Source organism: Oncorhynchus masou, chromosome 9 (assembly GCF_036934945.1).
Source record: "Oncorhynchus masou masou isolate Uvic2021 chromosome 9, UVic_Omas_1.1, whole genome shotgun sequence".
NCBI classification, from domain to species: domain Eukaryota; kingdom Metazoa; phylum Chordata; class Actinopteri; order Salmoniformes; family Salmonidae; genus Oncorhynchus; species Oncorhynchus masou.
Window position 1 is genome coordinate 30,186,955 of NC_088220.1, and position 12,320 is coordinate 30,199,274.

Consider the following 12,320-nt stretch of genomic DNA (forward strand, 5'->3'; position numbering starts at 1 on the left):
CACCTCCCTGGCCAAGGCCCTTCTCCCCTGTTTGCTCAGTTTGGCTGGGCGGCCTTGGTGGTTGACTCTTGGTGGTTCCAAACTTCTTCCATTTAAGAATGATGGAGGCCACTCTGTTCTTGGGGACCTTCAATGCTGCAGACATGTTTTGGTACTCTTCCTCAGATCTGTGCCTCGACACAATTCTGTCTCGGAGCTCTACGGACAGTTCCTTCAACCTCATGGCTCAGTTTATGCTCTGACATGCACTGTCAACTGTGGGACCTTCTATAGACAGATGCCTGCCTTTCTAAATCATGTCCAATCAATTGAATTTATCACAGGTGGACTCCAAACAAGTTGTAGAAACATCTCAAGGATGATCAATGGAAACAGGATGCCACCATAGCTCAATTTCGAGTCTCATAGCAAAGGGTCGGAATAGTTATGTAAATAATAACCTGTTTTTGCTTTGTCATTTTTGGGTATTGTGTGTAGATTGATGAGGGGAAAAAATATTGAATCCATTTCAGAATAATGCTGTAAGGAAACAAAATGTGGAAAGTCAAGGGGTCTCAATACTTTCCCAATGCACTGTATGTACATTTACTATTTTGAAAGGTCGAGACCATCAGTATTTTCAGAGGTCTCAACATGAATCTAACTATAGTACTGGGTTTACAGTGCTCTGTAACCTGTTTCAAATCGACTATTTTTTATTTATTTTACCTTTATTTAACCAAGCAAGTCAGTTAAGAACACATTCTTATTTTCAATGACGGCCTGGGAACAGTGGGTTCACCTGTGATAAATTCAATTGTTCAGGGGCAGAACGACAGATTTGTACCTTGTCAGCTCGGGGGTTTGAACTTGCAACCTTCCGATTACTAGTCCAACACTCTAACCACTAGGCTACCCTGCCGTCCAGGGTAATAGCCGGGTAATAGTCTGACCTCCATGCCCTATGCTCTGATAAAGTGCAAAGATAAAGTAACACCAATACTTATATGGTATCTACGCTTTACAGAAGTGGCTAGGTGAGCGGATGTGGTCAGTGGAGCCCTACCAAGAAGCATTTCCACGTTCAGGTAACGGAAGTTCGTGAGAGCTCCTCAGCCTCCTTTGAAACTCCGAGATGAGAGGGCCAAACTGGCTAAGGCAAACATGAACAGTGTAGCTTTCAGAAGGCTTGGTAGAGCCACATCCACTTGGTAGTGGAGGGGAACAGTCAATGAGACACTGCACAGCTCTCTGACGAGGTGCTTTGAGAGGGAGCCAGACGGTTCAGCCTGCTTAATAGGCTTTACGGACAGGCATGGACACTCCATCGTTCCCATAACACCCTGAATTAATTGGCTGCACTGGCAGGCTGCATAGACTGGCTGAATCACGGGGCACAAATAAATGGGGGATATTGGCTAGATGAGATGCTGTTTGGGAAAGGAAGCATGATTCTGGTGCTGAAGTAGTGATCTAGACTAATTAATCAGTGGTCATGTTGAGCCCACTCAACCATCTCTTCCTTGACAACAGGTGTTATACACCATGGGCAGGGTGAGTGGTAGTGGTTAATACACTCTAATCATGCTCTCCACATGAGATAAGCAGAAGCTGTCACCAAGGTGAAATTGTGTTCTGTAGCAGCATTTGCAACACTCAAATCAAATACATTTGTGGCATGTTATTTCAAGTTGATATGATAGGTGATCTATTTCGTGGCACTTTGACAGAGATTCCCTCTAGAAACACTCCCCCTTCCCTTTATATTTCTCAAAACATACTTTTGAATGCACAAAATGATCAATAAATACACTTTGGTGACCTTGTCTAGTGCTCTCGTAGACATAACAGTAGATACGCGTTTTTCAATTCCGCGTCAACCATGACCTAACAATAGGAGAACCAACAATGGCTTTTCAAGGAAAATACTGCATCTCCGGTTGCAATTATTTTCCTGGAACCGTCTATGGCAAATAAGCATTACTAGGTCATCAAAAATACAACAACCCCGAATCACAACAAACAGACAAGTCAACCCCATCTCCCAGGCTGCTTTTCTGTAGAATGTTCTACTTGGTAGAGGTGTGGACAGTCAGCTCTCTCTCAGAGCTCAGGCTGGTGGTCTCTTTGCGGGTGTCCCTGGACCTCCTATCCATGGTGGGGGAGGAGGAGATAGCCTCTGTGGTGGTGCCCTCCTCCCAGGTGCGGAGGGGGCAGACACGTGTGGGCAGGTTGGGGTGCGTGGAGCGTCCGTCGGTCACGGTGAAGCAGCTGTCCTGGGCGGAGTTGTGGCAGGGATGACCCTGCCTGCAGAGCGGACCACACAGCAGGGCCAGGAACTCCTTCCTCACGCTGCGGTGCATGTAGCCGTAGATGTAGGGGTGGAGGCAGCACTGCAAGAAGAAGAGCACCAGGGCTAGGGAGGCCAGCCATGGAGGCACAGCAGCACTGGAGCGAATGGAGACCGTGTTGAGAACACTGTAAGGTCCCATGCTCAGGATGTATGAGGCCATGATGACGAACACCACCAGGGCTGCCTTGCAGTGGTAGTGGAAACGTCTGTGCCTGCCCCGGATGGGGTACCCCCCGGCTGAGAAGGAGTCCAGGGGTGGGGGTGCCTGTTGAGGTTGGCGCTGGGGGCTGCCGGGGCAGGGGGCCTGGGGATTCAGAGGCAGGTTGGGCTGGGATTTAGACTGGGTCTGGATGGGGTGCACAAGGGCGTTCTGCCTCCTAGCTGCCCTGAACACCATCCAGTAACAGCCCAGCATGATGAGCACCGGCAGCCAGAAGGAGCAGGTGGCAACCAGTACTGAGTAGGACAGGCTGGAGGACCACACCACAGAACACATGTTATGCCTGCGGTCAAAGTCTATGGCCCCCCAGCCATAGAGGGGTGGCGTGCTCTGGAGCAGACTCAACACCCAGGTGCAGGCAATGAGGTTGGTGCCCAGGTGAGGGGTCATGCAGGTGGGGTAGGACAGCGGGTGGATGATGGCCAGATAACGGTCCACCGACACCACGATAATGGTGTTCACCCCGGTGAAGGCAAACAGGTGCATGAGCACTATCAGGGCCTGGCAGAAGCGGGCATCCAGGGGCCACACACCAGGCACGGTGGCAGCGATGGTGAAGGGCATGACCAGCACGGTCTGGAGCAGGTCTGCCAGGAGGAGGTTGAGCACGAAGCGGTTGGCCACGTGGAGGAGCTGAGGCTTCCTCTGGAACACTAACAACACCACCACGTTACCAAACAGAGACACACACACGATGGCTGAGATCAGCACCATCTTCACCACGCTGTTGGCCACCGACGGCCAGTCTGTGGGGCCAGGAGGACCAGAGGAACCAGGGTCCCAGGGCATGGTGCTGGAGTTACTGCTCACACCAGGCGCCTCAGAGGTGGACATGCTGTAGTTGGCTGTGTGGGGGAGACGACATGCGTGACTGTAGCTCTCACAGCCTTCACCGTTTCCACCCGATGTCTCACAGGTCCCCTTTTCTGTCAGTCGGTTTTCTTCTTGAAGGAGAGGATGAGAGAAGACAAAAGCACAAGCTCAAACGGAGGTTTGTCTGCTTTCAACTCTAATTCTAGAGGACTACATTGTTGAGGCTGATTTAATTTCACTATGAATTCATTCATTTACATTTTTTTTATATATATATATTTTTTTACTACGACTTATTAAACAACATAGTATAATATAATTTCCCATTTGTTTGGAGCATACAATATAGCTAAGTATTTGAATCATTTATTTTATACATTCCTAATTGCTCATCTTTATAAAGTGTTTCAATCATTTCAGACCCCACTGTAGCAGCAAAACCATTGCATACATGGTATACCCATGGCAATGTCTCTGTAACAGCTGCATTAGACCAGTAAAGAGAGTACGAGTGTCTGTACATTTCATTATCTATCAACAGAAACCTGTGCAAATTTGAACCCCCAATCGCCAAACACATTCTGACAAAATTGACGACAGTATTATTCCTTGATCCCCGACTTTCATTGCAAATAAACATATACAGTATTTTACATAGGCGACTAGAAATTGAGAACGAAAGGGATTCAAACAACCCCTTCCAAAATGCCAGTTCATCCTTGCTCACTGATGCTCCCAATCAATGAATCTACTCTTCACTGTTGCCAAAACAGCAACAAATGTATCAGTGAAAATAAATGTTTTACCTTGAAATGGCCATCCTTCCTTTGTTTGGGGGCGGGTTCGGTTGAGATGCTGAAGGCTGCAGTGTTTTGGTCGGTGATGATGCTCCGTTCTCCTCAGCACCAGAGCCCGGGTTCCCACTTTGATACCGTTCGATTGTCATCGCTTCGTCGCGCTCCCATTTTAGGCAAGGCTGTATCGTCAATGGCAGCAGCCCCCCCCCCCACCCCCACGGCTCAAGCGGCATACGCTTCTTGTCATCACTCAACGGGGCAGATTATTTGGACAAGAATAATCTCCACTGCCCTTTACCGTTTATTTTCATGGCAAATCAAGCATTCCTTATGCATCGGACTATGAAATACTGGTTTAGTCATAAAACGGAATTGTTGTTTTGCATTTCAGTTCATAAACCTTGCATATATGTTGAATCATTGTCAAATATAATAGTAAAATTCTAAGGGTATATACAGTGCATTTGGGAAAGTATTCATACCCCTTTTTTACACATTTTGTTATGTTACAGCCTTACTCTAAAATTGACTACATTAAATTGATGAGGAATTAATCTACACACAATACCCCATAATGACAAAGCAAAAACAAGTTTTAGAAATGTTTTGGTGGTGACAAAGAACCCGATGGTCACTCTGACAGAGTTTCAGAGTTCCTTCTCAATCTCCTTCTCCACAACCGTCTCTGCAGCACTCCACCAATCAGGCCAGACAGAAGCTTTCCTCAGTAAAAAGCACGACAGCCCGCTTGGAGCACCTAGAAACAAGATTCCCTGGTCTGATGAAACCAAGATTGAACTCTTTGGCCTGAATAACTAGTGTAACATCTGAAGGAAACCTGGCAGCCTCCCTACAGTGAAGCACGGTGATGGCAGCATCATGCTGTGGAGATGTTTTTCAGTGGCAGGGACAGGGAGAATAGTCAGGATCGAAGGAAAGATAAATGGAGCAAAGTACAGACAGACATTTGATGAAAACCTGCTCAGGACCTCAGACTGGGGCGAAGATTCACCTTCCAACAGGACAACGACCCTAAGCACACAGCCAAGAAAAAGCAGGAGTGGCTTCAGGACAAGTCTCTGAATGTCCTTGAGTGGCCCAGCCAGAACCCGGACTTGAACCTGATCGAACATCGGGTTCGATATGCCATCCCATCTGGTTTGCGCTTAGTGGGAATATAATTAGTTTTTATTACACGACAATGACCCAACACACATTTTTGGCTGTGTGTTTAGGGCCTTTGTCCTGGAGAGACCTGAAAATACCTGTGCAGTGACGCTCCCCATCCAACCTGACAGAGCCTGACAGGATCTGCAGAGAAGAATGGGAGGAACTCCCAAATGCAGGTGTGCCATGCTTGTAGCCTGATACCCAAGAAGACTCAAGGCTGTAATCGCTGCCAAAGGTTCTTCAACAAAGTACTGAGTACTTATGTAAATGTGATATTTAATTTATGTTTTATAAATAAGCAGAAATGTCAAAAAGTCAGATTTTGCTTTGTCATTATGGGGTATTGTGTATAGATTAATGATGGGGTTTGGGACATTTTAATCCATTTTAGAATAAGGCTGTAATGTAACAAAATGTGGAAAAAGTCAAGGGGTCTGAATACTTTCCCGAATGCACTGTAGCTACACAACAGTATGTGGAGTTGCATATGTACTATTCCAGTTCGTTGTATTGAATCTCCAATAATCTCAATGGTCTAAGTGTTTGAATTATCCAATCAGTTGGTTTAATTAAGTGGGGATCTTAAGGTCTGGGATGTAAACAACATAGCATGTCAGGAGATGGCGTAACAACAGGCTAGGAGGGGGCAGGACACAACCTAGTGACCTCTCTTCATCTATGTTGTATAAGGCCAAGATGTTTACCTGATCTGTCCAGGTTATAGGGTCTGGATGTGTTTCTTGGTCAGGTCATGTGATCAGGAAATACAGTACCAATCAAAAGTTTGGACACCCCTACTCATTCAAGGGTTTTTCTTTATTTTTACTATTTTCTACATTTTAGAATAATAGTGAATACATCAAAACTATGAAATGACACATGTAATCATGTAGTAACCAAAGAAGGGTTAAAAAATTAAATATATTTTAGATTCTTCAAATTAGCTACCTTTGCCAGCTTTGCACACTCTTGGCATTCTCTTAACCAGCTTCACCTGGAATGCTTTTCCAACAGTCTTGAAGGAGTTCCCACATATGCTGAGCACTTGTTCGCTGCTTTTCCTTCACTCTGCAGTTCAACTCATACCAAACCATCTCAATTGGGTTATTGTGGAGGCCAGGTCATCTGATGCAGCACTCCATCACTCTCCTTCTTGGTCAAATAGCTCTTACACAGCCTGGAGGTGTGTTTGGGGTCATTGTCCTGTTGAAAACCAAATGATAGTCCCCCTAAGCACAAACCAGATGGGATGGTGTATTTCTTCAGAATGCTGTGGTAGCCATGCTGGTTAAGTGTGCCTTGAATTCTAAATAAATCACAGACAGTGTCACCAGCAAAGCACCCCCACACAACCACACCACCTCATCCATGATTCACGGTGGGAACCACACATGCGGAGATCATCCATTCACCTACTCTGCGTCTCACAAAGACATGGCGGTTGGAACCAAAAATCTCAGATTTGGACTAATCAGACCAAAGGACAGATTTCCCCTGATCTAATGTCCATTGCTCATGTTTCTTGGCCCAAGCAAGTCTCTTCTTATTATTGGTGTCCTTTTAGTAGTGGTTTCTTGCAGCAATTCTACCATGAAGGCCTGATTCACCCAGTCTCCTCTGAACAGTTGGTGTTGAGATGTGTCTGTTACTTGAACTTTGTGAAGCATTTATTTGGGCTGCAATTTCTGAAGTTGGTAACTAATGAACTTCTCCTCTGCAGCAGAGGTAACTCTGGGTTTTCCTTTCCTGTGGCGTTCCTCATGAGAACCAGTTTTATCTTGGCGCTTGATGGTTTCTGCGACTGCACTTAAAGAAACTTTGAAAGTTCATGAAACTTCATGTCTTAAAGTAATGATGGACTGTCTTTTCTCTTTGCTTATTTGAGCTGTTCTTGCCATAATATGGACTTGGTATTTTACCAAATAGGGCTATCTTCTGTATACCACCTCTACCTTGTCACAACACAATTGATTGGCTCAAACCCTATATGAAGGAAATACATTCTACAAATGAACTTTTAACAAGGCACACCTGTTAATTGAAATGAATTCTCATAAAGCTTGTTGAGAGAAAGCGCAAGAGTGGAGCAAAGCTGTTATCAAGGCAAAGGGTGGCTACGTTGAAGAATCGCAAATGTAAAATATATCTTGATTTCTTTAACATGTTTTGGTTACTACATGATTCCATATGTGTTATTTCATAGTTTTGGCGTCTTCACTATTATTCTACAATGTAGAACATAGTAAAGATAAAGAAAAACCCTTGAAATGAGTAGGTGTGTCAACTTTTGACTGGTACTTTATGGAATAACATATGGAATAATTCATAAATTGACCAATTGACTTGCAGAAACAGAAATAGGTTTGTGTTGACTTGAAACAATCCTAGGTTGAATGTGTTAATTATATTATCATCTGAAAGTCTTCGCAGTTGATAGCGTGGAGAAACTAAAGCTGCTAAGATCCTCTGCCCAATCCAATTAAACTGTAGCCTCCTCAGCAACCTCCTACTCCACATCTGTAACTAATGAGCTCTCTCTAAGGTGTCCAAAAGTCCTTTGAAGTGCTGAGTAAGCACTCCCTGTTAGATTTGACTGCATATTAAATGCTGGTGGCCATAGAAAGAAGTTTATCTTCTTCCTCCTCATGGCCCCTGGTTCCAAGGGAGCTCTGTGGGCCCTCCAGCCTGCAGTGGCCTGTGGGATTTACACCCGGGTCCAGTGGCTGTCAGGGACACCCTCAGGAGCCAGACACACACTGGGTAGGAAGGGCCCCCTTCTCCCTGGAGCCCCCCAACCCCTACTCAGTTGTGGGGCCCCTAAGATTATTTCTAACTCACACACAGGCTGTTAACTAGTGCTCATTATAACCTTTGGCAGTGAGGAAGCGGTTCAAAGGAGAAAGTCACAGTGTTGCAAAATAACCTTGAAGAGGGAACCACAGCGAGAAGAGCGAGAGGAGATTAATCATATATTTATTCCCCAACATGCATACGGTTGATCTGAAGAACTAATGTTCCCATTGATCAGCCATCAAATCAAATCAAATCAAGATGTCATGTGAATCGGTCTGATGAGGTCGAGCTGTATTAGGGAGACGGACTGCATTGTGGGTTGGGCACTCATGATACTTCAGACCAGACTCAGCTGCTACTGCATTTGGTGGTGTAAAGAACAAATAGGTGAGTGAATAAAACATGTATCTACCTCTCCTGTACTTGGGAGTGGATCAAGGACTCTGTTTGGTAACAGAGCCCCTCCCCCCTGTCAGATGAAGACTGAGTCATCAAAGGTTCTGTGTAGTAATGACTTGTCAAACATTAAAACCATGTGAGTGGGTAGCATGTGAGGAAATCTCTTATTACAGTTGGAAAGAAGGAACAGGTTTTGAGGGCACCATTCATTTAGTGATACTACTGGTTTTGAACCGTCATAACAGAGTGGGTTTATACCGCCATCTAGTGCTGAGTGATACATTTCATCAGTTTTTGGAATTTATTTGGATCCCAATTAGCCGCTGCAAAAGCATCAGCTACTCTTCCTGGTGTCCACATGAAACGTGACATAACACCTAGTACAGAACATTGTTTGTCAAGGACTGAACTACATACATTTAAAACGTCACACATAACCTGCATATCAGTACATACACACCATATCTTGGTCTAATTAAGCAATAAGGCCTGAGTAGGTATGGTATATGGCCAATATACCATGGATAAGGACTATTGATAAACACGATGCAACGCGGAGTGCCTGGACACAGCCCTTAGCCGTGGCAATATACCACAAACCCCAGAGGTGCCTTACTGCTATTATAAACTGGTTACCAACGTAATTAGAGTAGTAAAACTACATGTTTTGTTATACCTGTGGTATACGTTCTGATGTACCACAGCTGTCAGTCAATCAGCATTCAGGGCTCGAACTACCCAGTTTATAATACATAATACACTGCAAATTCCAATGCAAGATATATAAAATGGCTGTGTCTCTTCATGGTCCCCTTTGTGCAGTAAGGTGTTCTTTAATCAGTTTTTTTAAAATAATCTGGTTTCATTGCTAGCTTGTGTTACCTGGTGTCCACAAAGAGTTCCATTTAGTCATGGCTCTAATTAATACATGTGTTTTCCAGCCTCTGTTCCGGACCTGGGGACTGTGAAGAGACCTCTGGTTGCATGTCTTGTGTTGTACCGATGAGTGTCTGAACTGTGTGCCAGCTGGTTTAACAGACAGTTCGGTATCTTCAACACATCAATACCTCGTGTTGGTGGGCCTCACTGATTCAAAGTTATAGTAATTGTTTTACCATACATCACTACATTCATCTAAATTCAGTGGATTAATGCAAATAATTACCAAAATCTAAAGATTTCATATAACCATGAATATTAACTTAGCACTAAAAGATGTAATAATAGTGAAGTGTGTAACAACGTTACACAACACCTCAGCCCACACATCATTCTGCTTCTAAACCATTGATATCCAAATAATCATAATTAGCATTCCCTTATTGTTGCCAATCCACATGCTTAATACATCAAACTACATGACCGTACTCAATAATTGGGTCAAATCTACCGCTGCGCTGCCTCATCATAAATGTATTAGGCATGTTAAGAATGCTATCTAGTATACATATAGCTTAGAGAGCTCTTTGATGTACATGCATATAACATATATGCAAAGTTACATCTTACATTGACAATTCATTAGGACAACTAGAAATATCATATTTAATCACGAAAAGCAATTTATACTCACTGCTCTTGTAACAAAGCCAAACAGCAAATGAAAAATTATGGTACGAAAAGGTTACAACCAAGTCCCTTCCCATCCATTTTAAGGTAGGTAAAGTCCCTTCCCATCCATTGTAAGGTAGGTAAAGTCCCTTCCCATCCATTGTAAGGTAGGTAAAGTCCCTTCCCATCCATTTTAAGGTAGGTAAAGTCCCTTCCCATCCATTTTAAGGTAGGTAAAGTCCCTTCCCATCCATTTTAAGGTTGGTAAAGTCCCTTCCCATCCATTTTAAGGTAGGTAAAGTCCCTTCTCATCCATTTTAAGGTAGGTTAAGTCCCCTCCCATCCATTTTAAGGTAGGTTAAGTCCCTTCCCATCCATTTTAAGGTAGGTAAAGTCCCTTCCCATCCATTGTAAGGTAGGTAAAGTCCCTTCCCATCCATTTTAAGGTAGGTAAAGTCCCTTCCCATCCATTTTAAGGTAGGTAAAGTCCCTTCCCATCCATTTTAAGGTAGGTAAAGTCCCTTCCCATCCATTTTAAGGTAGGTAAAGTCCCTTCCCATCCATTTTAAGGTAGGTAAAGTCCCTTCCCATCCATTTTAAGGTGGGTAAAGTCCCTTCCCATCCATTTTAAGGTAGGTAAAGTCCCCTTCCATCCATTTTAAGGCTAGGTAAAGTCCCCTTCCATCCATTTTAAGGTAGGTCAAGTCCCCTCCCATCCAATTTAAGGTAGGTCAAGTCCCCTCCCATCCATTTTAAGGTAGGTCAAGTCCCCTCCCATCCATTTTAAGGTAGGTAAAGTCCCATCCCATCCATTTTAAGGTAGGTAAAGTCCCCTCCCATCCAGCCAAACAGCAAATGAAAAATTATGGTACGAAAAGGTTACAACCAAGTCCCCTCCCATCCATTTTAGTTAAGGTAGGTAAAGTCCCATCCATTTTAAGGCTAGGTAAAGTCCCTCCCATCCATTTTAAGGTAGGTAAAGTCCCTCCCATCCATTTTAAGGTAGGCAAAGTCCATTCCCATCCATTTTAAGGTAGGTAAAGTCCTTTCCCATCCATTGTAAGGTAGGTAAAGTCCATTCCCATCCATTTTAAGGTAGGTCAAGTCCCCTCCCATCCATTTTAAGGTAGGTTAAGTCCCCTCCGATCCATTTTAGTTAAGGTAGGTAAAGTCCCATCCATTTTAAGGCTAGGTAAAGTCCCTCCCATCCATTTTAAGGTAGGTAAAGTCCCTCCCATCCATTTTAAGATAGGCAAAGTCCATTCCCATCCATTTTAAGGTAGGCAAAGTCCATTCCCATCCATTGTAAGGTAGGTCAAGTCCATTCCCATCCATTTTAAGGTAGGTCAAGTCCATTCCCATCCATTTTAAGGTAGGTAAAGTCCCCTCCCATCCATTTTAAGGTAGGTAAAGTCCCCTCCCATCCATTTTAGTTAAGGTAGGTAAAGTCCCATCCATTTTAAGGCTAGGTAAAGTCCCTCCCATCCATTTTAAGGTAGGCAAAGTCCATTCCCATCCATTTTAAGGTAGGTAAAGTCCTTTCCCATCCATTGTAAGGTAGGTAAAGTCCATTCCCATCCATTTTAAGGTAGGCAAAGTCCATTCCCATCCATTTTAAGGTAGGTAAAGTCCCTTCCATTTTAAGGTAGGTAAAGTCCCATCCATTTTAAGGTAGGTAATGTCCCTTCCCATCTATTTTAAGGTAGGTCAAGTCCCCTCCCATCCATTTTAAGGTAGGTAAAGTCCATTCCCATACATTTTAAGGTAGGTGAAGTCCATTCCCATCCATTTTAAGGTAGGTAAAGTCCCCTACCACCCATTTTAAGGTAGGTAAAGTCCCTTCCCATCCATTTTAAGGTAGGTAAAGTCCCCTCCCATCCATTTTAAGGTAGGTAAAGTCCCCTCCCATCCATTTTAAGGTAGGTAAAGTCCCCTCCCATCCATTTTAAGGTAGGTAAAGTCCCTTCCCATCCATTTTAAGGTAGGTAAAGTCCATTCTCATCTATTTTAAGTTAGGTCAGGTCCCCTCCCATCCATTTTAAGGGAGGTAAAGTCCCTTCCCATACATTTTAAGGTAGGTAAAGTCCATTACCATACATTTTAAGGTAGGTAAAGTCCTTTCCCATCCATTTAAGGTGGGTAAAGTCCATTCCAATCTATTTTAAGGTAGGTCAGGTCCCCTCCCATCCATTTTAAGGTAGGTAAAGTCCATTCCCATCCATTTTAAGGTAGGTAAAGTCCCCTA

At 44.0% G+C, this 12,320-nt stretch overlaps 1 protein-coding gene across 1 annotated transcript; it reads right to left on the bottom strand.

The window, feature by feature from the left end:
• Nucleotides 1-1,723: 1,723 nt before the first annotated feature.
• LOC135545826 (probable G-protein coupled receptor 101) lies at nucleotides 1,724-3,386 on the bottom strand. Its single transcript, XM_064973744.1, has one exon. It carries the CDS (start codon nucleotides 3,384-3,386, stop codon nucleotides 2,049-2,051), a length of 1,338 nt encoding a protein of 445 aa, XP_064829816.1. The 3' UTR covers nucleotides 1,724-2,048.
• Nucleotides 3,387-12,320: the final 8,934 nt, after the last annotated feature.